Here is a 27,804-nt window from a genome sequence, read left to right on the forward strand (position 1 = left end):
CTTCTATCTTCCTTGCGGTACAGGAGTACTTTTAGTTTAACAACTCTTAGTTGTTGCATATGGGATCTAGTTCTCTCACCAGGGATCAAACCTGGGGCTCCTGCCTTGGGAGTGTTGAGTCTTAGCCACTAGACCAGTAGGGAAGTCCCTGCATTTATTTTTAATGAAATCACCAGTATGATGGGTTTATTTCTGCCGATTTGATACTTGTGTTCTGTGTCTCATGGTTTTCTCTGTTACTCCTTTACTGCTTTCTGTGTTAGGTATTTTCTGTTGTACTGTTTAAATGCCCGAGATTCTTTTTACTTATTAAAAATTATTGTTAATGTTTGATATTGAAATTACAGTATGCCTCAGCTTTTCACAATGTACTTCAGATTAATACGAACTTAATTCCAGTGAAATAGGAACCTTGGTCCAATACACCTTCTCCTTCCTTTGTGCTAATGTTGTCATATATGTTACATTTGTATATGTTAGAATAGTACAGTTTTATAATTGTTTCAGGCAGTTTTTTTAATCAGCTAAGGAAAGAGAAAAATTTATTTTTTACTGTCTTACATGTTTACATGTGTAGTTGCCTTCATTTGTTGTTGTTTGGTCGTTATGTCCAACTCTTTGTGACCCCGTGGACTGCAGCACAACAGGCTTCCCTGTCCTTCACCGTCTCCTGGAATTTGCTCAAATTCACATCCATTGAGTCAGTGATACTATCTAATAACCATCTCATCCTCTGCCGCCCTCTCCTTTTGCCTTCAATCTTTCCCAGCATCAGGGTCTTTTCCAGTGAGTTGGCTCTTTGCCTCAGGTAGCCAAAGTACTAGAGCTTTACCTTGAGCATCAGTCCTTCCAATGAAGATTCAGGATTGATTTCCTTTAGGATGGACTGGTTTGATCCCCTTGCTGTCCAGGGGACTCTCAAGAGTCTTCTCCAACACCACAGTTCAAAAGCATCAATTCTTCGGTGCTCAGCTTTCTTTATAGTCCAACTCTCACATCCATACATGACTGCTGGAAAAACCACAGCCTTGACTAGACGGACCTTTGTTGGCAGAGTAATATCTCTGCTTTTTAATATGCTTTCTAGGTTTGTAATAGGTTTCCTTCCAAGGAGCAAGTGTCCTTTAATGTCATGGCTGCAGTCACCATCCGTAGTGATTTTGGAGTCCAAGAAAATAAAGTCTGTTACTGCTTCCACTTTTTCTTCTGTTTGCCATTAAGTGATAGGACCAGATGCCGTGATCTTCATTTTTTGAATGTTGAGTTTTAACCCAGCTTTTTACTCTCCTCTTTCATCTTCATCAAGAGGATCTTTAGTTCCCCTTCCCTTTCTGCCATTAGGGTGGTGTCATCTGCATATATGAGGTTATTGGTACTTCTGGCAATCTTGATTCCAACTTGTGATTCATCCAGCCTGGCATTTTGCATGATGTACTCATGACAATATACAGCCTTGATGTACTCCTTTCCCAATTTTGAACCAGCCTATTGTTCCATGTAAGGTTCTAACTGTTGCTTCTTGTCCTGCATGCAGATTTCTCAGGAGACAAGTGGTCTGTTATTCCGATCTCTAAGAATTTTCCACAGTTTGTCGTGATGTGATGACTTTAGCATCGTCAGTGAAGTAAATGTTTTTCTGAAATTCCCTTGTTTTCTCTATGATCCAACAAATGTTGGTGGTTTGATCTCTGGTTTCTCTGCCTTTTCTAAATCCATCTTGTACGTCTGGAAGTTCTCAGTTCATGTATTGCTGAAGCCTAGCTTTAAAGATTTTGAGCATAACCTTATTTGCATGCTAAATGAGCGCAACCATACTGTAGTTTGAACATTCTTTGGCATTGCCCTTCTTTGGTATTGAAATGAAAACTGATCTTTTCCAGTCCTGTGGCCACTGCTAAATTTTCTAAATTGGCTGACGTATTGAGTACAGTGCTTTAATAGCATCATGTTTTGGAATTTTAACTAGCTCAGCTAGAATTCTATCACCTCCACTAGCTTTGTTTGTAATAATGCATCCTAAGGCCCACTTGACTTCACACTCCAGGAATGTCTGGCTCTACTTGAGTGACCACATCATCTTAGTTGTCTGAGTCTTTGAGACCTTTTTTGTATAGTCTTTTGTGTATTCTTCCCAGGGATTGAACCTGGGTTTCCTGCGTTGCAGGCAGATTCTTTACTGTCTGAGCCACCAGGGAAGCCCAAGTGCCTTTACTGCTGCTCTTTACTTCTTCATGTGGATCCTAGTTACCATCTGGTATCATTTCTTTTTAGCCTGAAAGACTTTCTTTAGTATTTCTCGTAAGGTAGATATGCTTACTATGAATTCTTAGTCTTTGTTCATTTGGGAATGTCTTATTTAATTTTTATATTTGAAGGATAGTTTTGCTGGATGTATTAGCTTTCCATTCCTGCATTAAAAATTATCATGAATTTATTACCTTAAAATACTACCTTACTAGTTTCTGTAAATTAGAGGTCTGGGCATGGCTTAGCTAGGCCCTTTGTTCGGGTTTCAGAAGGCCTACAGTCAGGGGTTGGCCAAGGTTTTGGTCTCATCTGAGGCTTGGGATTCTTTCCAGGCTCACAGTTGTTGACAGAATTCATTTTCTTGCAGGTTATAAAATTTACAGTAGCCTTCCTCTTTAAGCCTATCAGACTGTCTCTTTGATCTAAGAGGCACTAAAGCCCTCTTTTAAGAGATTCACCTGATTTCAGTCAAACCCACCCCCAAAAAACTCCCTTTTGATGAACTTAAAGTCACAATGATTAGGGACTTTAATTCCATCCACACAATTCTTTCTTCCTTTGTCATAAAATGTAATTTAATCATCGGACTGACAGCCATAGGACTCACTCACACTTAAGAGGAGGTGTATACACCATGGAGTGGAAATTGGGGGGCCATGTTAGAATTCTTTCCACCACACTAAGTACAGAATTATTTGTTCTTGTGTTTGCTTTCAGCATTCTGAATATTCCACTGCTTCCTGGTCCTCATTGTTTCAGGGGAAGGTCAGCTGTTAATCTTTATTTAGGACTGTGCTGGGTCTTCATTGCTGCGCTTGGGCTTTTTCTAGTTGCAGAGAGTGGGGGCTCCTCTCTGGTTGTGGTTCTCAGGCTTCTCATTGCAGTGGCTTTTCGTGTTGTAGCACATGGGCTCTAGCCTTGTGGGCTTCAGTAATTGTTGCTCATGGGCTCAGTAGTTGTGGCACAAAGGTTTAGTTGCTCCTCCGAGGCTTGTGGGATCTTCCTGAAAGAGGGTTCGAACCCATGGCCCCTGCATTGGCGGGCGGATTCTTAACCACTAGACCACTAGGCAGTCTTGTCTTTCAACATTTTGGCCAGTATGTCTGTAAGGTCTCTTTATGTTTCTGCTACTTGAAATTCATTGAGCTTCTTGAATGTCAGATTAAAGATTTTAGTCCAATCTGAGGAGTCGTCAGAAGGCAGTGGCACCCCACTCCAGTACTCTTGCCTGGAAAATCCCATGGATGGAGGAGCCTGGTAGGCTGCAGTCCATGGGTCGCTAAGAGTTGGGCACAACTGAGCGACTTCACTTTCACTTTTCACTTTCCTGCATTGGAGAAGGGAATGGCAACCCACTCCAGTGTTCTTGCCTGGAGAATCCCAGGGATGGGGGAGCCTGGTGGGCTGCCGTCTATGGGGTCGCACAGAGTCGGACATGACTGAAGCGACTTAGCAGCAGCAGCCATTATTTATTCTTTCTTTGTTTTTTTTTGTGTGTGAGATTCCTATTTTACCTGTGTTGGTATGCTTGATGGAGTCTCACAATAGAAAATCTGGTTGATCTGTCTTCAAATTTGTTACTCTTTTGTCTGCCAGCTCAGATCTGCTGTTGAGCCCCTTCAGTGAAATTTTCATTTTGTTATTGTACTTTTCAGTTCCAGAATTCCAATTTAATTCTTCTTAAAATCTCAAAAGAGATTTCTTTTTGTTGAGATTCTCTATTTCATTGAGTCATTGTCATCATACTTCGAATTCTGTAAGTATGATTTCCTTTGTTTCTTTAAACATGTTTGTGATAGCTGGTTTGAAATCCTTGTCAGCCTAGTCCAAAAACTGAATTCCCTCAGAGACAGTTTCTATTGACTGTTTTTAACCCCATGTGAGTTATACTTTCTTATTTCTCTGCATGTTTTATCATTTTTTGTTAAACCAAGCATTTTAGATGATGTATTTTCAAGACTATTGAGTTAGATCACCTCTTGTCTTTCTTCCCAGGGGAGCTTTGTTGCAGTGTCTTTTTTTGTTTTTTAAGGACTTGCTTGCACTAAGTCTGTAGTCTTTGCTGTCGCTGATATTTTTCTTGTGTGTGCATTTTTTTTTTAAGCCTGGCTTCCTAGGGGGTCACCCTTGGATCAGGACAGCTTTAGTGGGCAGGCAGTGACTGGTCAGAGGTTCTGCATAAACACTTAGAGAGCTAGTAAGGCTTCTGCCCTTTGATAGTGGATTTGTATGTAGGTTGGGGAATGACTTGAATGTTTAGGCAAGTAATAGGTTTCTTTCAGCTTTTACTTTGTGCCAAGTCTTCTCATGTCCATATCGCTCCTATATCTCTGAAAGATCTCATACTGGGTCACAGATACATAGATAACTGTGGATCCTCACCAGTTTTTTCTGAGCCTGCATACAGCTTTGTGCAAGCACACAGCCTTTCAGACCTCCAGGGATAAGAGAACTATCAAGGCCTGTCGTTACTGTGCCATTCTCAGGATGTCCCTCCTAACTTTCTGGCAAGTCTGCTGGTTTGTTTCTTGCCCCAGTCAGTATTGCAGCCTTGGGCTACTGCGGTATTGTTCTTCACCAGAATCACTGTTGCTCGCAACATCACTCCTGTATGTGGAACTTTTCTGCTTTCTACATTCTACTTTTAGTCAGTGGTCTTCCTTTAGCAGCAGTGGTGCTGGTTTGCACAGCTTGCCTCACACCGGTAGAACCACCATTATGGAGCTGGTGGCCTAAAACACCACAGATTTCCACTGTTCTTACTTGACATTCAGTTGTTTTTCTTCAGTAAATGCTTTTTGATTTGTTACATGTCTTCAGCCAGTTTCCAGAGTTCTGATAGGCATGTTTGTTTGTTTTCCTGAGAGGGTTATTTTGACATGTTTGTCTAGTTTCATATTTGATTTTGGGGGTAAAGGGTTTACCAAGCTCATCGCTCTAGCATTTCAGCAATTCCACCCTTATCTTTTTACATTTTTTTGACTGAAAAATAAAAAGCACAACCTGAAAGTTGAGAATCATGTTTCTTTCAGCAGACCTGCTGAAGGCATAAGCCTGGGAGGCATACTCTCGGATAGCTCTGAGGGACTGTTCTAAAGAGGCAAGGGAAATACATAGGCGTTTCTGCAACAAATTCCAGGTGCTTGGAACATCAAAAGATTACTGTTAATTAAAGAAAAACAGACATCAAATTAATGAATTTAGTGCTTTCTATGATGGGAAGTTGCAAGAGTGTGGGCTCAATGAAATCATATCTTTGATATGTACCTTAACTATCTAGGCTTAGTATCCTGCTGTTCTGTCCTGAATACCCTCAGGGTGCACAGTGGGGAGGGGGCAGCTTCAGTGACCAATGGCTTGATGGACTCAGTGTCCTTTGTTTCTGATGTGGCAGGAGACATTTATAGTCTCCACTCATTATTACAGGTTTTTTCCCCTTAGTTTGGCATTTTAATTTTTATTTTATATTGTAATATAATTGATTTACAATGTTGTGTTAGTTCATATTATGTTTTAATTTATGGGTGCTCAGAAGCACCACTTCTTCTTCTTCAGTTGCTCAGTCATGTCCACCTCTTTGCGACCCCATGGACTGCAGGACGACAGGCTTCCTTGTCCTTCAGCATCTCCTGGAGCTTGCCCAACTCATGTCCAGTGAGTTGGTGATGCCATCCAACCATCCTCATCCTCTGTTGTCCCCTTATCCTCCTGCTGTCAATCTTTCCAGTATCAGGGTCTTGTCTTTTCTTTTTTTAATTTATTTGTTAATTGAAGGATAATTATTTTACAGAATTTTGTTGTTTTTTGTCAAACCTCAGCATAAATCAGCCATAGGTATACGTATATCCCCTCCCTCTTGAACCTCCCTCCCATCTCCCTCCCTATCCCACTCCTCTAGGTTGATACAGAGCCCCTGTTTGAGTTTCCTGAGACATACAGCAAATTCCCATTGTCTATCTGTTTTACATACAGTAATGTAAGTTTCCATGTTACTCGCTCCATACATCTCACCCTCTCCTCCCCTCTTCCCATGTCCATAAGTCTGTTCTCTATGTCTGTTTGTCCACTGCTGCCCTGCAAATAAATTCTTTGGTACCATCTTTCTAGGTGCCGTATGTATGCGTTAGTATACGATATTTATCTTTCTCTTTCTGACTAACTTCAGTCTGTATAATAGGCTCTAGGTTCATCCACCTCATTAGAACTGACTCATATGTGTTCCTTTTTATGGCTGCATAATAGTCCATTGTGTATATGTACCACAGTTTCTTTATCCTTTCATCTGTTGAACTATGAACTATTGTAAATAGTTCAGCATCAGGGTCTTTTCTAATGAGTCAGTTCTTCGCATCAGGTAGCCAAAGTATTGGAGCTTCAGCCTCAGTATCAGTGCTTCTAGTGAATATTCAGGATTGATTTCCTTTTGGGTTGACTGGTTTGATCCCGTTATAGTCCAAGGCACTCTCAAGAGACTTCGCTAACACCACAGTTTGAAAGCATCAATTCTTCAGTGCTCAGCCGCCTTTATGGTCCAGTTCTCCCATCCATACATGACTGCAAAACATCATAGCTTTGACTGGACAGACCTTTGTTGGCAAAGTAATGTTTCTGCTTTCTAATGTGCTGTCTAGGTTGGTCATAGCTTTTCTTCCAAGAAGCAAGCATCTTTTCATGGCTGCAGTTACCATCTGCAGTGATTTTGGAGCCCAAGGAAATAAAGTCTGTCACTGTTTGCATTGTTTTCCCATCTATTTTCCATGAAGTGATGGGTTCGGATGCTGTGATCTTTGTTTTTTGAATGTTGAATTTTAAGCCAGCTTTTCACTCTTCTCTTTCACCTTCATCAAGAGGCTTTCTAGTTCCTCTTTGCTTTCTGGCATAAGGATCATTATCTGCATATCTGAGGTTATTGATATTTCTCCCAGCAATCTTGATTCCAGCTTGTGCTTCTTCCAGCCCAGCATTTCACATGATGTACTCTGCATAGAAGTTAAATAAGCAGGGTGACAATATAGCAGTCTGTTGTTCCGTGTCCAGTTCTAACTGTTGCTTCTTGACCTGCATACAGGTTTCACAGGAGGCAGGTAAGGTGGTCTGGCACTCCCATCTCTTGAAGAACTTTCCACAGTTTGTTGTGATCCGCACAATCATAGGCTTTAGCATAGTCAATGAAGCAGAAGTAGATGTTTTTCTGGAATTCTCTTGCTTTTTCTGTGATCCAGCAGATGTTGGCAATTTGATCTCTGGTTCCTTTGCCTTTTCTAAATCCAGCTTGAACATCTGGAAGTTCTCAGTTCACATACTGTTGAAGCCTAACTTGGAGAATTTTGAGCATGACTTCGCTACCATGTGAAATGAAGCACTTTTTATGCAATGCTTAAATATTTTTAAAAAAGCCTCTTAACCAGGTATTACTTAGCTCCTTGCACAGTACTTGTTGAAATATTTATCTCTTGGCCTACTAATAGACATGTGACCCTGAACAAGTTTCATAACTCCTCTTTTTAAGTTTTATTCAGCCATGAAGTGAAACCCCAAAGGATTAAATGTGACATATGACATAGTATTTGCACTACACTAAGTAGCCAGTGATGATATGTGTGAAGTAATAATAGTTCCTGTTTAATTGAGCTAAGTGGCAGTATCTTTTTAAAGATGCTGCTGCTGCTGCTGCTAAGTCACTTCAGTCGTGTCTGACTCTATGCGACCCCATGGACTGCAGCCTACCAGGCTCCTCTGTCCATGGGATTTTCCAGGCAAGAGTACTGGAGTGGATTGCCATTCCCTTCTCCAAAAGATGCTGCACCTCAGATTTATAGGAGGAAAGTAACTTACCGTGGTCACATGGTCATACTGTTGAGTTTCAGAGGCAGGCTTGAGCCCTGACCTGCTTGATTAATTTATCTGGTTTTGGGTGTTTTTGTTTTGTTTTGTTGGCTGCTTCCAAGAATCAGAAATTGTATTACAAATTTGTAATTAGCTTCTATTATGTTAAGTCTACAGTCATACAAAGGAAATAACAATTGTATGTGTGCTCATATATATGTGCTTCCATTTGGTTCCCCCAGCATGTATCATGTTAGGAACTTCCACAACAAAAAGGATTACAGCAGTTATTTAAACCTTAAGTGTGATAAAACCTTAATGACTCTAACCTTAAATACCTTAAGTGAATGGGGAAAACCAGGGACTTTACTCTTTTCATCCACATCTAAACTTGAAAACTTCTCATACGTAATAATATAAGCAGTCATGAAAGTATACATAGAAAAAGTTTCTATTAGCTTTAAGGCCTTTTAGCCTAACAGGGTGTACATACATGTCTTTAGCATAATAGTGTACTCCCCAGATTGAATACTGTCTTATAGAAACTCCCCCATGGTATCTACTCTTCTTAATGTCTATCTCTTAACCCTGACTTATCTTTCTCTGTATAAAATCTGCTAAGTCAGGGACCATGTCCATATATTTAGTCAACATTCATAATTTTCAGTAAATGCTTTGTATTCTTTGTACTCATTAGCACATTCAAGGTAGCATCGGTTTGATGATTTATGAGACTTCATAGTCATAATTAATATTTATAAATGTCATGATTTAAAATATATTTGCCATACTTTCAAGTAGGGTTTGGGGGTTAAAGGTGAAAGATCTAGAATGATTTCCTTTTCTTGGAAACTTCACAACACAGCTTGGAGGAGAGGTCAAGGAATGGAAACTATGTGAAAAAAAAAGGGTACTCTGAAATGAACCTAAATTATAAGGAAAAGAACCAGAATGCCCTGCTCTCCAGTGCTACCCGAGAAACACTGATTACACCTAACAGTTAATGAGGATCTGTTGGCCAAAAATTTTTTTAATTAAATCAACGTAATTATTAATGTATTGAAACTTTCGATGACAAGTTACAAATTCTTTTGTGATGGTGCTCTTAGCTGTGGTTTATTATGAGGATTCTTCAGTTCAGTTCAGGCGCTCAGTTGTGTCCGACTCTTTGCGACCCCATGAATTGCAGCACGCCAGGCCTCCCTGTCCATCACCAACTCCCGGAGTTCACTCAAACTCATGTCCATAGATTCGGTGATACCATCCAGCCGTCTCATCCTCTGTCGTCCCCTTCTCCTCCCGCCCCCAATCCCTCCCAGCATCAGAGTCTTTTCCAATGAGTCAACTCTTTGCATGAGGTAGCCAAAGTATTGGAGTTTCAGCTTTACCATCAGTCCTTCCAATGAACACCCAGGACTGATCTCCTTTAGGATGGACTGGTTGGACCTCCTTGCAGTCCAAGGGACTCTCAAGAGTCTTCTCCAACACCACAGTTCAAAAGCATCAATTCTTCGGTGCTCAGCTTTGTTCACCATCCAACTCTCACATCCATACATGATCACTGGAAAAACCATAGCCTTGACTAGACGGACCTTTGTTGGCAAAGTAATATCTCTGCTTTTTAATATGCTATCTAGGTTGGTCGTAACTTTCCTTCCAAGGAGTGTCTTTCAAATTCATGGCTGCAATTACCATCTGCAGTGATTATTCTTAGTTACTTACTGTTTCTAATAAAAAGATCTTGCATTGGTGATTTGAGTACTTTCAGGTTATTAGAACAATAATCATTCTATGCGGCCTTATGAAAGGAATAAAATATTGTAACAGCACTGCTGTCAACTTGTAAAACACACATGCGTATAGTGTTTAGTATCATTGTCTAGTTGCTCTTATTACAACTAATTACTCTCCTCTGAATAGAGGAGAAAGGAGTCTATTACTATGGGGATCATTCATATCATAGAGAATTAGGACTCATTAAATACCCTTTTACATTTTTAAAAATAGTTTTCCAGGTAATTTTTTGAAGAAACACCTCAGCTTCATTCTTTTATAAGTGGCAGACTCTTTTATACTATCTATTCCTAGAGGTTTATCAAATTACTGTAGAGAAAGCAACTCAATCTTAAATTACAACGGTTATTTTAGAATGTTGCCTTGAGAAGTCTTTAGGTTCAGCTCATTGGATCAGCTTAAGTTATGGAGGAACACTTCCTTTGTTGAATAATCCACAATCGGTGGATTTTCTGGGAACTTTAGCTACTCAGAAAATAGTCAAGTACTGATAAGGAAGCAAAAAAGTATAAACAGCAAAGAGTTTTTTAAAAATTAAAGTCTATTCACTTTTTTAGGTATCACGTTTTTGTATGTGAAATACTATGCTCTTAATCTCTTCATGTTTAGCGTGATTCTACCAAAGTCAGGTTACTGAATCAGTTATCTGTTGCTTTGTAATAAAAACTGTGAAAAGTTGATGTCTTAAAACAACATTCATTTTATCACAGTTCTACAGTTTTGTCAAATCATAGGAGGAATAGCTTATCTCTGTTCTTGATATCCACTGGAGCAGCTTGATTGGGGCTGGAGGATTTATTTCTAAGATGACTCAAGTCATTTGGCTAGCTGGCACGTTGTTGCTGGCTACCATCTGGGAGATAAGCTGAGGCTATTGATCAAGTCCTGAGTTTTCTTCCATGTGGATAGTTAGATTTCTAATAGAAAAATGATGGCTGGGTTCCAAGAGACAGTGTCTTTATGAAGAAATATTCCAAGAGGATGAGTCTTACTGTAATTAATAAATATTTGCTAATGTGCCATTGACCAGAGGCAGTCACATGGCCAAGGTGATATGGGAAGGAAATGGCAATTCACTCCAGTATTCTTGCCTAGAAAACCCCATGGATGGAGGAGCCTGGCAGACTACCGTCCATGGGGTCGCAAGAGTCAGATATGACTTAGCTACTTCACCACCACCACAGGAAGATATGGAGGATACAGAAAGAAAGATACTGAGAGGCATTGTTTTTTGTAAGCCACCAAAGTAATAGCCTACTCCAGTTGTATACCTTCTCTCTCTATAGCAAAGTAGCCTCTCTGAAGGACGTTTGGAAACCTTAACATTCATAGCTTTTGACCCAGTAATTTTACCCTTAGGGGTTTGTTCTAAGGAAAGTGTCAGTTCTCTAGATCTGTACTAAAGCTTCATCTAGCTTTCACCCAGTACATTTTATCCAGGGTCAGGTAACTGGTTGATGCCAGAGTTGGGATTTAAAACCAGGTTGTCTGGTTCCAGAGCTGTGTGCTTTAACCATGTCCTATCTCTCTCAGGTAGATGATATCTGTATACAATCATGTGAATAATATCAAATGAGAAGCTAGTATTTTTAATAAGAATAAAATCTGAAAGGATATACAGTTGGCCCTTAAACAACATGGGTTTGAACTGCAAGGGTCTGAACTGCATGGGTCCTCCTATTTATGGATTTTTTTCAATAGTAAATACTACAGACTACACAATCCATGGTCAGTTGAATCTGTGGATGCAGAACTGCAAATACGGAGGAACCATGTATACAGAGGACCAGCTATAAATTATACTTGGATTTTCAACTCAGGAGGGTCAGTGTCCCTAACCTCCAGCATTGGTCAAGGGTCAGTCATGTATTAGAATGACATATCTGCAGATGAGCATGTACCACTGTTCTTTTTCTTTTTTTGGTATGGATACTTCCTATGAGCCTGCCATGCAAACTTAACCTAATACATTCATCTGTATATGTTTTATGTCTGTTTCATTTCTACCCTGATTACTTTAGTGTGGGTTTCCACCCTTTCATCTAAACAGTAGTAAGTCTACAATGAATTATAACTGATAAAGGTTTTAAGTCTTGGAAGATGACTTTGCTCTCCTCTATCCAACCCCCCAGTTTTATGCTGTAAATGTCTCTTAAGGAGGATTTTTTTTTTTTTATCTCTGTAATCCATATGTGCCTGGTAATGCATACATAGAAGTTTAGAGTACACTTACTGAAAAGAGCTGCTTTTGTTTTTCTTTAGTATATTTACTTTTGGCTGAGCTAGGTCTTCATAGTTGTGCAGGCTTTCTGTAGTTGCGGTGAGCAGGGGCTTCGTTTTGGTGTGTGGGCTCCTCATTGCTGTGGCTTCTCTTACTGTGGAGCATGGGGCTCCAGGGTGCCCAGGCTTCAGTAGTTGTGGTGCAAGGGCTTACTTGCCTGTGGCATGTGGAATCTTCCTGAATCAAACCCTTGTCCCTTGCATTGCCAGGTGGATTCTCAACCACCAGACTACCAGGGAAGTCCAGAGCTTCTTAACTAGTATTCTTTCACTGATTTCTACATTACAGTTTTATTTTTGGTGACTTTGCACCCCATTTCCATTGTTCTCATAGTGTCAGTTCCAAATCCTTGAGGATGTAAAATATTGCCCGTATCTGCCCTGGCTAAACTGGAATCACTGGGAATCATACAGATTCCTAAGCACCCAGTATTCTGTTTCACCTTTAATAAGTCTAGGGCAGTGGTTCTTGACCATGGTTGTATCTTAGAATCACCTAAAAATACTGATGTTTGGAGTCCAACCTATACTAATTTGAATGAGATTCTCTAGATGAGAGCACCTAAGAATGTGGGGATGGGAGTGTGTTTAAAACCTCTTGAAGTGATTCTTAGAATTAGGCAAGTTGGAAAGAGATGGAAAATAGTTTTGCACTTTAAAAATTGTTCAAAATAGGTCTTATGCTATTAATAGGCAGTTTTCTTTCAGCAGAAGCTTGTAGGATTATGTAAGTGTTCAAGAACTATTAAGAACAAATTTTCCTTTACAGTAGAATTATTACTGCACAGTTTCATTAAAGGTTGCCCATTGAAGATCTTGCTTGAGCTCACAAATAAATCTTGTCATTCACAAATGAAGAATATGGACAAAGTAGAAGACATATATGAAATTACTTGGTTTATACATTAAACTAGTCTCAATGTCTTCTCTACTGTTTCAGAAATTATACCATAAAGTATACTTCTTTTAAAATAACAGGAAATTGTATCACTGGAAGGCCACGTCCTTATTTTAAAAAAAGAAACTAAACACAATACCTTGGCTTAATGACAATCTACATTTCAAAGGTTCTCCAGACTAAAAGCTTATTCTTTGCTTAAATGACTTCTCCCAAGCCATATTTAGAGTTCATCTAGGTTATAAACCATATCTCCAGTTATTCATGCTGTTCCAGATTGGGTAAAACAAGTATCAAAAGTACTGAAGGGCGAGGTAATAGCTTAAGCACTTCTCAGCTTATCCTTTATCTCTAGATGTAGATATTTGAAGAAATACAGCCTTTTAATGAGAACTGAAGTGAGGCATCCATTTACATCTCTTAGGACTGGTTGAATAGAGTATGGCCTATTGAGTATACTTTTGATGTCGTTGCCAGTCTCTTTTTTCAAATGCACACATGACACTATCTGAAGAAATGCTAGAAACACCTAGTAAACATTTTTCGAATATCTATTGTTAAGCTATATTCAGGTGACCACATTTTGAGGCTTGGTTTTCTGCTTGGCTATCAGTGATAATCAGGTTACATATTGGGTATCTGTGAGCTGCTGACTTTGATAGGTCAGCCTCTCTAAGTGTGTAAGACCTAGCTTTTTGGAGACCTGTAATATGGCCATTTCCTCAGAACGTGAAGGGAGCACTTGTTTTAGAGCTCTGTACCATGATTTCAAAATCTCTTCTGTAGTGTATAATGTCCATTTGAATTCCTGATGGTTTTACCCTGTGTGGTTAGTAATACCTTGTGGGAAATAACTAGTAGTTTCTCTTTTATATAAATAGCAGTTTAAGAGTATCAGGCATATAGGCATCGCTCATAACATTTTATCCCTGTGGAGTTTTGTTTTTGATATGTTATTAGGAAAAGTAAAGAGCAACGAATAATTTTGAACAGGGTTATGTGTGTTAGTATGTGTTAGTCACTGAGTCGTGTCTGACTGTTTGTGACTCCATGGACTGTAGCCCACCAGGCTCCTCTGTCTGTGGAACTGTCCAGACAAGAATACTGGAGTGGGTAGTCATTCCCTTCTCCAGGGGATCTTCCTGACTGAGGGATCGAACGCAGGTCTCCTGCACTGCAGGTGGATTCTTTACCTTCTGAGCCACCAGGGAAGCCCTGAATAGGGTTACTCTTGTTCTTTTCTAGTTTTCTGAATGTCCCAGGTTTCTTATATAATGATTAGTCCATCACCTTTTCATAAGCTACATAGAAGCTTGAGAATTGCCCTGAATTTTACGTAGGATAAGTAACAAATATCTATGGCTTCATTTTAGCCAAGTAGACTATAAGTCTTAATTTTTCTGAATCAACAAATTGCAAACATAAAGTACTTACACATCTGTGTGTTCACACTGTATGTGGCAGAATGGGGTTTTCCTGCAGTAAGCCAGTCTCTGTCCTGGTGGTTAAAGTCAGGCAGATAACTTCCCCTAAAAGTGAATTCTCTAAGAATTCATTCTGTGCTTTGCCCATTCCATAGGTTTTAAATTTAGCTGGGTAAATTTCAAATGGCACTAAATTTTATTATGAAAGGGAAGTACAAGGGGAAAAAAAAACTCAATATAGGAGGGAAAAAATAACTTTACATGGGAGAGATCTAAGTGACCTCACCTTTACCAAGTGATTGAACAGCAGGACAAGCTGACATCGTGTTCTTTCTGATGTGGAGTACTGAGAAGGCTTCAAATTCCTGCCGATAGGAACATTCCTGACAAAGATGAACGACATGGAACTCGTCATGAGGAAAAGGACAAACGCAGGGGTATAATATCTCTCAAATATCTGGCCTGCACTCTTTAAAACTGTCACTGTCTTAAATGGCGAAAGGGCAGGAGGAGCGCTCTAGACTGAAGAAGACTTAGATAGCAAGGCATATATAATATGAACAAGCTACAGGGGTATATTGTATAGCACAAGGAAAATAGCCAGTATTTTATAGTGACTTTAAATGGGGTATAATATCTAAAAAATCTTGAACCACTATGTTGTACATAAGTTATGTGAAAACTGTGTTACAGTTAGGGCGTTCCAGGTGGCTTAGTGGTAAAGAATCCACCTGCAGTGCAGGAGACATAGGAGATGTAGGTTCGATCCTGGGTTGGGAAGATCCCTGGAGAAGGAAATGGGACCCCGGTTTAGTATTCTTGCCTGGGGAATCCCATGGACAGAGCAGACTGGTGGGCTGTATTTCCTGGGGTCGTGAATGAGTTGGACACAACTTAGTGATTGAGCACACACACAGAGTTAGAGTTAAAGCATAGTTAAGACTGTTACAGTTTTCCCAAAAATGTTATTAAATAGTGCTGACATTTAACTAGGATTTGGCTTATAATGATTAACAGAAGCATATTTTTAATGTAAAATAAAATAGTTTTTATAGACTTCATGGATTCCAAGCAGCCAATTTAACTTTTTGGGGGGCAAATGATTATAACTCTCTGCTTTTTAAATGTTAGTTTGGGCCACAGCCCTGACATAGCTTTAAATTATTGTTAATTTGCAGTTTCTTATATATATGACAATGGTTAATGTAAATATTTATAGGTACCTCTGTCTTTGCTTTGCCAGACATTCATAACTCCATGAATGGAATTGAAAAGTCTAAAATAGACCAGGGTTACTCAAACTCACTTTGAGCATTCACTAATATCACATACCTACACAAATAGCTGCCAGGTGTGGCTTAGTTTATGGTTTTTGCCTAATGATTGGCTTTAGTTTTTCCTGTCTTAGGTTACTGTTCCTCAAATGCTGTTATTTCATACAAATGACTGAGTTTGACACTTTTACTTGTTAGGTAAAATGACCTATAGATGGAGGAAAATAGTAGTTTCTAGTTGATGCTCAGCTTAAGAAACTAGAGCAACTTTTCTTAAAATAAAATTCGAATGTAAGGATGACAAAATACTGAATCTTGCCTTTTAAGGTTCAAAAGTTTTAGTCATCTTAACATCATTAAGTCTCATTTACATTTAATTTCAGAATTCAGCACTTATTTCTCTCTGGATAAATCAGAAGCATTTTAAATGATATCCAAAAGAAAAACTTTAAAGAATTTTTGCTTTAATTTGCCTCAGTCTGTCTCTTTCCCATACTCTTCAAGCAGATAAAACTAGCTAGAACCAGCCCTTTTTCTTTCTAAGACATAATTGACATATTAGTTTCAGGTGTATACCATAATGATTTTATATTTGTATACATTGTAAAAATAAGTCATTAATATCTAGCATTATACATAGTTACTTAAAAGATAAATAATGTTTTTGTGTGTAATAAGAATGAGCCAACTTTTCATGCTGCCCTTTAGTGTATATGTAGCTAACCTGTTTAATTTGTAGTAACTTCTCTGTTATTTTTTTTTTAAAGATATATTCCTGTTCAGAGATGACTATTAACTCCTGGTGCTCACAGGGAGATACCTTGGCCAGATATTCAGGCTTTCAGTCTTATTTCCCACCATCTCCTGTGGTTTAGAATGTACAAGAATTGCTTCCTGAATATACTGTTTTCTTCTCTGCATGTAGTTCATGGTATTTTCATCGTTCTCAACCTTCTTCCTGTAGTGTGCCTGACTCCATATGTTAAAAGAATACCGACCAAATCAATTAGAGTGATAGATGTCACCAAAACGCCCTTCTTTAAGGTTGTTTTTACTAATAGCAGTAAGTTTTTTGGATGCCTGTCTATCTTCACCATCATTGGGTATTAAAATTGAATACCTGCCTGTCTGATAAATGAAAATGGGATCTTACTGTTTTGACTGTCATTTCTTGTGTGAGTGAAGTTGAACGTTATTGACATAGTTTTTCTAAAGTCTGTCAGTTTATTCATCTTTATCTTTCACTAGTTCTTAAGTTCTTTACATTTTAATGATTATCTCTTTGTTTTATATTGCAGATATTTATCTACACTTTATGGTCTTTCAACTTTGTTCTTGTTTATGGTGTATAGTATTTTTATACTATTTGCTTATAACCAAATATAAGCTTCATAAGGGCCAAGACCGCATCTTACTCATCATTATATTTCCCATCTTATCTAGCACTATGTCCTTTTGTGGATGTTCTTAAATTGTAATAATAGTTGAATCCTTCCAAAACTGCAGGAGAAAAGCATTACTCTTACTCTTTTCTCTTGAGAAAACCAAAATACAGTATTTTATAAGAGTTAAATAAGTTGAAAGTTACCAATCATGAGCATTTGTAATTTAAAGTGATAGTTCAGTGGCATAAACAAAAAAACCTCAGCATCTTTTATTTGTATGCTGATCAACTTGAATTGAAAGTCCTTGTGATGATCAAGGAGAAGTTAACAGGTACACTCACCACTCTAAATGTAATGGGCAAATAATAAAATTACTTGATATGACTTTATAAAAACTCTAAAGCAGTCTTCATATAAAGAGAAATAGCCAGTTGAGAAAACTATAAAATTTTCTTAAAATAACCATGATCCTTTATTTAATATATAATCTTCAATCTATTACCTAGTCATAGAAAGGAGTGGGCTCTTTCTCCCTCCCACTACCCATCTATTAAAGTGAATCAGATATAATCATGATTGTGTCAAAAGTTCAAAAGGGAAAGTGGAGGTAAAATGAGCTGAATTGGCATTCTTCCCTCAACATTGTACCTGTAAGCTTGATATGTTGTTTCAGAGATTAACTTTATAGACTTCCGTACCCAGAAGTATGAAAATTCTTAGGGAACTCTTTTCACAAGCTTGATCTTAACATACTGAATAAAGAGAGCAGTTAATCCCTTTTGTAAGGTAATTTGAGAGGAGGGAATTCAAAATGTAAAATCTCACCTGCAGAAAACACTCTATTCTGTAAAGGCCTTTCTATCTTTAGACACTTACAAAGACTTAATATTTTAGTGTGGAAGGGTGAACTTGGTTAAAAAGCCAATGGGTGAAATTAGAGAGAAATAATCCAGTGCTTTCTTTCTGGGAATTACCATCTTGCTCTCCAGGGGACCTAATTTTATTCCCTGTGGGTAATGAGAATACCCCTCTTGTACAGCAAGCCAGCATCTCTAAATATAAGCTTGACTTTTAGTATAATAAGAGTCTTGTTAGGTGCAATTTTGCTCTTAGTCATTAATACAATGAACAAATGTTGTGGTTACCTGGGAAAGAAAATTCAAGTGCTTTTAAACCTCTTGTGAGATTTGGTTTCATGCTTGAAATCTATACAGTGTTATGCCCAATAGCATGTGTAGAAGATTCCAAGCTATAAGGTGTACAACATAGAGCAGTTAATACACGTTGGAAAAAATTGAAACCACTACAAAACGGGTTTAAGGTCCTGAATAAAAAGCTTTTTTTTTACTGAATGACACTTACTAGGGCATTAAGTTTAACAAGTGATTGGAATTTTCTTAAGGGGAATTTTACATGATGATGATGTCTCTGTGTCAGCCTTTCCTTCCGGTGGCACTTTTTCCTTTCAGCTTTAATACAGTTTGCAGTTCTACAAGTGCAAAGACCAGATAAAGAACAAAATATAATCTGAGAGTATATAGTATTAAATAGCATTTTCAGTATATTATGGCATTAATTAGGTTATTTGCACCAACTTTGTGTGCAATTAAAATCTGTTCTTGATTCTTTAAGTTTAGAATTTGACAGAAGTGGTCTTTCTTGTAAAGAACAGTCTTCCATCCCGATGTAACCTTAAAGTACTGGGCAGTATGTTTTCAGTTCCTAAAGTTGCCTGCAGTCTGAAAGCTCTGGACCTTATGTGTATGACTCCTGATTTTCTGTTGACAGTAAGAGCACACTGCGCTCTTTCCCTGCTGGTTTTTGGCTTTTTTAAGAAGACCATTAAGAATAATCGTCCTTTATTCTTTTCTTCATTATGACTTCTAATCTAGTCATAATAACAAAATATTTTGTATTTCATTTCAAACTAGTAAAGCTCTGTTTCCCTTGTAAGCATTGTATACTAAACTGTATAGCAATCAGGGCTGGCTTCATCTCACTCCTCTGATATTTTTACCACTTACTGAAAATAGAAAAAATGACTTGTATTTATGTAACTGACCTCAGGAAGAATGACATCCAAAAGTATATGTGCAAATGTGCATTTAAAAATTTGTATTCTAGTATATGTTACATACTTTTTAACAGCTAAGCTTTATTAAAGGTAAAATATCATCTTGATAACTTTTATGATTTTCTTATCTTAAGGTAGCTGGGTTTGTCATTTTATCAGTTTGACAACAGATTCCCCCCTAACCCCAGCTTGTTTGAAATCCTTGTAACATGCTTCAGTTTAGGAGTGATTTTTTTTTTATTTGTTTCAGACAAATCTGCCTATTTTCAAGCTAAAGGAATCTACCGTTAGAAGAAGATACAGTGACTTTGAATGGCTGCGAAGTGAACTAGAAAGAGAGAGCAAGGTAGGAATTATTTGTAATGTTACTTTAAAGCAAAACATTCCAAATTTTAATGTTTAAGACCTCTCAGGAAAATAATCTTGAATAAAATGAGTAAAAGCAATTTTTCCCCCCAAATAGTTCAATTTCATTTTATTTCCTAGGAGAGGGGGAAGTGTGTAGTTTTTCCTTAGAACTCTACCTTCTCATGTCTACTTCAGTGGCCCACAGAGGCCTTTGCTGACTCACACTTACATGACACTTCTTAGAACTTTCTTGCTATTGCTTCCTTCCTTTTTCTTGTCTTCCTATTCACTTTCTCCTCCCACCCTTGCTAAGTTTCTCTTCTCAGTACATCTCCTATTGCATTGTATTTGTAGCTTTGTTTTTTTTAACTGACTCTACATTTTTTTTATCATCATACATTATATATAACAGAAATATCATAAACCAGTACTTACCTTAATCTGTATGATAGGTGCTAATAATCCTCAGATTCACTTTTTAAATGACGGCCATGATCTGCCTTTAGTTTGCTACCTGCAGTTTTAGAACGCTGTTACATATCCTGGTAAGAACTGTCTTCTCTTAGAAGAAAATTTGGTGGCTTTGGCTGCAAAATAGAGAAAACAAAGTCTCATTCTAATGTCTCTTACTTCAGCCCTACATCAGAATGACATACATAGCATGGAGTCTTGCAAAGTACTCTCAGAATGATGAAAAGTACACTCAAAAGATTAGCTTGTGCTTCCTTCTGAAGCATACTAAGATAGACAAAGAAGGAAATCTTTCTTAACCAGATAAATGTGGCTGGATACAAGAGCAACATATACAAGTCATACCACTCCATCAAAAATGGAAAAATAGTTTTACTCTAAAGAATATCCAAGTATAAAATATTTCCAAGTAAAACTGAAAGTATAAGGCCCATGCAAAGAAAACCTTAAAACTTCATTGAAAGGCAAAAAGAAGACCTTATAAACAGAAATACTACATTCCTGGTTTGGAATATTCACTTCTGAAGATTCATTTACTGTATAAGTATTTGTGAGTTCATTCTATATGTTACGTGAGTTGCAGATAGAGCTGTGAACAAATGAAGGTCCCCACTTTTCTGGCACTTTATTGGGTAAGTCAGGGTGGTGGTGAAAAGGAAACCAGGAAAAAATAGTATGATTATATAATATGTCAGATGGTAATATGCTCTAAAAAATATTTAAGGAAAATAGAGAGTGCTAGTCTCATATAGGATGGTCAAGGGAAGGCCTCACTTCGAGCTGGCATTTTAGCAGTAGACCCAACAGAAATAAGGCAGTATCTCCTAACTTATTTATAAACTTGTGAAATTTTAACAGGAATCTTAATGGAGTTCTTTATAAGCCTGCAGATAAGACTTTAAGAATCAGAGAAAGTGCAAGAATAGCCAAAAATTATTTTTACCAGTGATTTAGCACCTGCAGACATCAGCATATGTTAAGGCTATAGTAATTAAAACAGGATAGTATTGCTTTGTTGTTGTTGTCCAACTCTCTGCAACACTACGAACTGCAGCACGCCAGGCTTCCCTGTCCTTCACTATCTGCCTAAGTTTGCTGAAACTCATGTCCATTGAGTCAGTGATGACATCCAACCATCTCATCCTCTGTTGCCGCCTTCTTCTCCTGCCCTGTCTTTCCCAGCATCAGGGTCTTTTCCAATGAGTTGGCTCTTCTCCAGTGAGTTGGCTCTTCACATTAGGTAGCCAAAGTATTGGAGCTTAAGCTTTGGTATCAGTCCTTCCAGTGAATATTCAGGGTTGATTTCCTTTATAATTGACTGGTTGGATCTCCTTGTTGTCCAGTGGACTCTCAAGAGTCTTCTTCCAGCATTACAATTTGAAAGCAATTCCTCAGCATTCAGCCTTCTTTATGGTCCAACTCTCACATCCATACATGACTACTGGAAAAACTACAGTTTTGACTATACGGACCTTTGTTGGCAAAGTATTGCTTTAGGGATGAGCAAATAGATTAGCAGAATGTCAGAGAATTGAGAAGCTGACCATGTGTTTATTGGAAATTTAGTTCATAACAAAAATAACTTTGTCAATTAGTATAGAAAGGAGTTTATATTCAGCAAATGGGGTTGAAACATGTGGCTATTTGGGAATAAAGCTGTATAATTTGCTGTATATAAATTACAGATGGTTTGAAGATCTAAACGTACAAAACAAGTTAAGAAAATTTTAAGTTACAAAGAAGAAATTTTTTATGACCATAATGAGACGTGTCTTTTTCCCCCTCACCTTTATTTGAGATATAATTGACAGATAACATTGCATAAGTTTAAGTTGTATAACAATGATTTGATATATGTATATTTTATAAAATGATTATCATAATAAGGTTGAAAGTGAAGTCGCTCAGTCGTGTCTGAATCTTTGTGACCCCATGGACTGGGGCCTACCAGGCTCCTCTGTCCATGGGATTTTCCAAGCAATAGTACTGGAGTGGATTGCCATTTCCTTCTCCAGCGGATCTTCCCAACCCAGGGATCGAACCCAGGTCTCCCACATTGTAGACAGACGCTTAACCGTCTGAGCCACCAGGGAAGTCCAATAATAAGGTTAGTTAATACATCTATCATGTCACATAGATGTATTATAATAAGGTTAGTTAATACATCTGTCATGTCACATAGAAGGCTTTGTTTTGGTGGTAGTGGTGGTAACATTCAAACTCTTGTTTCTGTTAGCAACTTTTAAGACTGTAATACAATCTTGTTAACTGTAGTTACAATGCTATACATTAGATCTCCAGAAGACCCCTCTGGAGAAGGGCATGGCAGCCCACTCCAGTATTCTTGCCTGGAGAATCCCATGGAGAGAGGAGCCTGGACTACAGTCCATGGGGACACAGAGTTGGACATGACTGAAATGACTTCAGACAGCACAGCACACAGATCTCCAGAACTCAGTCATTCTTTAACTGAAAGTTTGTACCATTCAACCAAAATCTCCCTATTTCCCCATCCCCCCAACCCCTGAAAACCACTAATCTATTAATACTACTCTCTGTTTCTATGAGTTCAACTCTTGCAGATTCCACACAAAAGTGGGATCATATGGTATTTGTCTTTTTCTGTCTGATTTATGATAAGAAGTGTCTTGATAGGCTTTTGACTTTGCTTAACATTAGTACCTGGCTTACTGGAGTGTTTAATAAGCATTTCATAAATGTATACATCACTTTATTTCATGACAGCTTTATTGACATAACTCACATGCCATTAGTTCAGTTCAGTTCAGTCACTCAGTCGTGTCCGACTGTGCGACCCCATGAGTCACAGCATGCCAGGCCTCCCTGTCCATCACCAACTCCCAGAGTTCACGCAGACTCACGTCCATCAAGTCAGTGATGCCATCCAGCCATCTCATCCTCTGTCGTCCCCTTCTCCTCCTGCCCCCAATCCCTCCCAGCATCAGAGTCTTTTCCAATGAGTCAGCTCTTCACATGAGGTGGCCAAAGTACTGGAGTTTCAGCTTGAGCATCATTCCTTCCAAAGAAATCCCAGGGCTGATCTCCTTCAGAATGGACTGCCAATTCACCAGTTTTTACATTCATTTATTTTTGGCCCTGGGTCTTCATTGCAGCGCATGGGCTTTCTCTAATTGCAGCGGGCGGGGGCTGCTCTTTGTTGCCAGGTGTGGGCTTCTCATTGAGGTGGCTTCTCTTGTTGTGGAGCACAGGCTTTAGGCACACGGGCTTCAGTATTGCGGCTCTCAGGCTATAGAGGGTGGCCTTAGTCGTTGAGGTACACAGCCTTAGTTGCTCTGCAGCTCGTGAAATCTCCCCCAGACCAGGGATCGAATCCATGTCCCCGACACTGGTAGACAGATTCCTGTCCATTGTGCCACAAAGGAAGTCCACAACTCACCAATTTAAAGTGTATTAATTCTTAATTCTTACCATTAAGTGTAATGGTTCTTAGTATATTCAGAGTTGTGCAATCATTACTACAGTCAGTTTTAGGACATTGTAATCTCTCTCAGAGAAACACCATACCCAGTAGTAATCATTACTGATTTCTCCTCACCCAGCCCTTCATAACCACTAATTTTCTTTCTTATGGATTTTCCTGTTCTGGGCATTGTGTATAAATAGAAGTATAGAATATGTAGTCTTTTCTGTCTGGCTTTTTTCACTAAGTGTGTTTTCAGGGTTCATCCTGTTGTATTGTTAATCACTACTTCATTTCTTTATTCTTTTGTATTGATATATCATTTTTTATTTACACATTTATCATTGGCAGACATTTGAGTTTTTCCTGCTTTCTGACTATTGTGAATAATGCTGCTGTGAACATTCACGTACAGGTTTTTGCATGGACATGTGTTTGTATATCTTGGGTATTTAACTCTTGTATCTCTTGGGTATGCTCAAAATTCTCCAAGCCAGGCTTCAGCAGTATGTGAACCATGAACTTCCAGATGTTCAAGCTAGATTTAGAAAAGGCAGAGGAACCAGAGATCAAATTGCCAACATGCGTTGGATCATTGAAAAAGCAAAAGAATTCCAGAAAAACATCGGCTTCTGCTTTATTGACCATGCCAAAGCCTTTAACTGTATGGATCACAATAAACTGTGGAAAATTCTTCAAGAGATGGGAATACCAGACCACCTGACCTGCCTCTTGAGAAATATTTAGACAGGTCAAGAAGCAACAGTTAGAACTGGACATGAAACAACAGAGTGGTTCCAAATCGGGAAAGGAGTACTTCAAGACTGTATATTGTCACCCTACTTATTTAACTTCTATGCAGAGTACATCATGAGAAACGCTGGGCTGGATGAAGCACAAGCTGGAATCAAGATTGCTGGGAGAAATATCAATAACCTCAGATATGCAGATGACACCACCCTTATGGCAGAAAACAAAGAGGAACTAAAGAGCCTCTTGATGAAGGTGAAAGAGGAGAGTGAAAAAGCTGGCTTAAAACACAACATTCATAAAACAAAGATCATGGCATCTGGTCCCATCACTTCATGGCAAATAGATAGGGAAACAATGGAAACAGTGAGAGACTTTATTTTCTTGGGCTCCAAAATCACTGCAGATGGTGACTGCAGCCATAAAATTAAAAGATGGTTGCTCCTTGGAAGAAAAGCTATGACCAACCTAGCTAGCATATTAAAAAGCAGAGACATCACTTTGCCAACAAAGGTCTAGTCAAAGCTATGGTTTCTCCAGTAGCCATGTATGGATGTGAGACTTGGATTATAAAGAAAGCCGAGCACTGAAAAATTGATGCTTTTGAACTGTGGTGTTGGAGAAGACTCTTAAGAGTCTCTTGGACTGGCAAGGAGATCCAGCCAGTCAATCCTAAAAGAAATCAGTCCTGAATATTCATTGGAAGGACTGATGCTGAAGCTGAAACTCCAATACTTTGGCCACCTGATGCGAAGAACTGACTCATTTGAAAAGATCCTGATGCTGGGAAAGATTGAAGGTGGAGAAGAAGGGGTCGACAGAGGATGAGATGGTTGGATGGCATCACCGACTCAATGGACATGAGTTTGAGTGAGCTCCGGGAGTTGGTGATAGACAGGGAGACCTGGTGTGCTGCAGTCCATGGGGTCACAAAGACTCGGACACGCCTGAGTGACTGAACTGATATACCTAGGAGTGGATTTATGGCCATATGATAACTGTTTAACTTTTTGAGGCATTCCCAGACTGTTTTCCAAAGCAGCTACATTTCCCCCAGCAGTGTATTAAGGTTCCACTTTGCTCCACAACTTCACCAACACTTAGTATTATTAATTTCTTTATTATAGCTTTCTTAGCATGTATCAAATGCTGTCTCCTTGTGGTTTTCATTTTCCTTATGGCTAATGATGATCATCTTTTCAAGTACTTATGTATCAGCCATTATTTCGGTGGAGAAATTTTTTTTTTCAGATCCTTTGCCCATTTAATTAAGTTTCTTTTATTATTGAGTTGTATATAGAATATATTAAAAAGAAACTCTTAGAAGTCTCTTATCAGATTTACAATTTGCAAGAATCTTATCCCATCCTGTGGATTGTTTTTACTTGATGATGTCCTTTGAAGCATAGTACTTCACTTTTAACATTAGATCAGTTTATTATTTTGGGCATTTAACCTGTGTGAAAGTTGTATTTACATTAGCGTATTCTTGAAAGTCCCTTGGACTGCAAGGAGATCAATCCAGTCAATCCTTAGGGAAATTAACCCTGAATATTCGTTAGGACTGATGCTGAAGCTGAAGCTCCAATACTTTGGCCACCTGATGCAAAGAGCTGACTCATTACAAAAGACCCTGGTGCTGGGAAAGATTGAAGGCAGGAGGAAAAGGGGATGACAGAGAATGAGATGGTTGAATAGCATCACTGACTCAATGGGTTTGAGCAAGCTCCAGGAGATAGTGAAGGACAGGGAGGCCTGGTGTGCTGCAGTCCATGGTGCCGCAAAGAGTTGGACACGACTGAGCAATTGAACAACAAAATTGCTAAGAACAGTTAATCAAATTGTTTTATTTATATATTACTACTTCTTCTTAAGATCTGTTATACTAGATGAGAAAGTTGGTAACATTTATTGTGTTTATTAGTCATTATGGTTTAATTTTTTAGCTTTTATTTCAATATGCTTTCACTATATTATGCTGGCCAGATATCCTCCTGTCCTCATCTTGCCCACATATACACACATCATCAGACTCATGACTTTTTAAATTGGTGTGAGAATTCTAAGTAGATCTTTTCAGACTGCTTAAGCAAAAGTAGTTTGATGTTGAAGATCTTTGTTAAAAAAACACTCATGATTTTTGTAGGTGATTAATCCTGTTGCCTATAATGTCACCATCCAGTTCAATGCGTATTTTGAGTATTGGTAAAAGTATATCTCTGTTGATGATAATACACAGTAATCTTTAAATTCCATGCTAAATTCTTCCCTGAATTAACGGTGGTCATTTCTTTAATGCACTAGTTCTAGATTCCTTTTTTAAATAATAGCTTTATAGATACAGATGTTTTTCCCTGCCCATCATATAGCTATTCTGTTGGAACACAGCTAGTGGTCATAATCCTGTTTTCCAGTTGTAGTTACCTGCAGGTTTCAAATTTTCAACTTGACAAATGCTTTTATAATATAAGGGAGAGACTTAAGATTGCTAAAGCAAACTTATGATGACAGATCTTTAGATGTCTTAATCACCGGCATCTGGGAAGAGTAGATCTAGGAAGGAATTAAAAAGTTTATGTAGGGCATTGGTTTTGTGTTTCTTTTTTACTCTTTGTTTTTTGTGCATCTGTAAGAAGTTGTGTACTCTTTCCCTTTTTTACCTTGTTGAATTATTGTTTTAGGATAGGAACTCTTCATCAAGGGTTCTAGATTTTACCTCTTAGAATATGTATACTTTTATTACTGGTGTTTGCTGTTTATATTTTTTCTTGTGTGAATTGTTTGCCTACACCTTTTCTCTGTTTTAATGTAAGATAAGGATTCACCTAAGTGGCTAGTCATTTAACAGATATTTGAACTTCTCTTGTATGCCCAGCTTTCCTTAAAATAACCATAAGAAGCCTGAGACAAGGGTCTGTGATTTGAAGGCATTAATAGGATAGATTGGTGGCTCTCCAGGAGGGGTAGTTTTGTCCCCCAGGAAGACATTTGACAGTGTCTGGAGGCCATTGTGATCACAGGTGTGATAGGCACTCACACCTGTCTGTGTGGAGTGCCTATTGGTGACAGTCTAGTGGGTAGAGGTCCAGGATGCTGTTGAATAGGTATTCTACAGTGTATAAGAAACCCTTCCCCCCAGTACATTATCTAGTTCAACATGTTAATAGTGCCATGGTTGAGAAATTCTGGGATAGAGAACCTGACGAACCTGTGAAATAAGTAGCTAGGTACTGTTTAATTCAGGGGCATCCCAGGTTACTCAGTGATAAAGAATCTGCCTGCCAAGCAGGACACACAGGTTCAATCCTTGGGTTGGGAAGATCCCCCAGAGAAGGAAATGGCAACCCACTCCAGTATTCTTACCTGGGAAATCCCACAGACAGAGGAGGCTGGCGGGTTACCATCCATGGAGTTGCAAAGTGTCAGACACAACTTAGTGACTAAAGCAGCAGCAGCAGCATTTAAACAAATATTTGAGCTCCAGATAATTCCTAGAAGAGGGAGATCAGTCATAAGTTGTCCCTAAAGGAAAGCTAGACTTTGACAGGGAAAATTTGGGATGTTCCTTTATTGTAGAAGGAAGAAATGACA

At 38.5% G+C, this 27,804-nt stretch overlaps 2 protein-coding genes across 7 annotated transcripts in view; one reads left to right on the forward strand and one right to left on the reverse strand.

Annotated features, from left to right (window-relative positions):
* Positions 1 to 27,804, reverse strand: part of NR2E1 (nuclear receptor subfamily 2 group E member 1) — a 201,861-nt gene that overhangs the window by 29,614 nt on the left and 144,443 nt on the right. For 2 of the 6 annotated variants that reach the window (XR_011258584.1, XR_011258583.1), the window contains 2 exons: positions 19,986 to 20,137; positions 11,777 to 14,852 (listed from right to left, as the gene is read on the reverse strand). Coding sequence is in view for 2 of the 6 variants with exons in the window: in XM_069598195.1 (XP_069454296.1) it covers positions 20,113 to 20,137 (25 nt within the window). In the remaining 4 variants the exon portion in view is untranslated. Of the gene's footprint in view, positions 1 to 11,776; positions 14,853 to 19,036; positions 20,138 to 27,804 lie in introns of those variants that run through there. The other 4 variants (XR_011258586.1, XR_011258585.1, XM_069598195.1 and 1 more) reach the window with 2 other exon arrangements.
* SNX3 (sorting nexin 3) overlaps positions 1 to 27,804 on the forward strand; it is a 49,350-nt gene that overhangs the window by 18,451 nt on the left and 3,095 nt on the right. The window contains exon 2 of the mRNA XM_069598197.1: positions 19,453 to 19,548. Coding sequence (XP_069454298.1) covers positions 19,453 to 19,548 — 96 coding nt within the window. The remainder of the gene's footprint in view (positions 1 to 19,452; positions 19,549 to 27,804) is intronic.

This window comes from Ovis canadensis, chromosome 8 (genome assembly GCF_042477335.2).
Source record: "Ovis canadensis isolate MfBH-ARS-UI-01 breed Bighorn chromosome 8, ARS-UI_OviCan_v2, whole genome shotgun sequence".
Classification (NCBI taxonomy): Eukaryota; Metazoa; Chordata; class Mammalia; order Artiodactyla; family Bovidae; genus Ovis; species Ovis canadensis.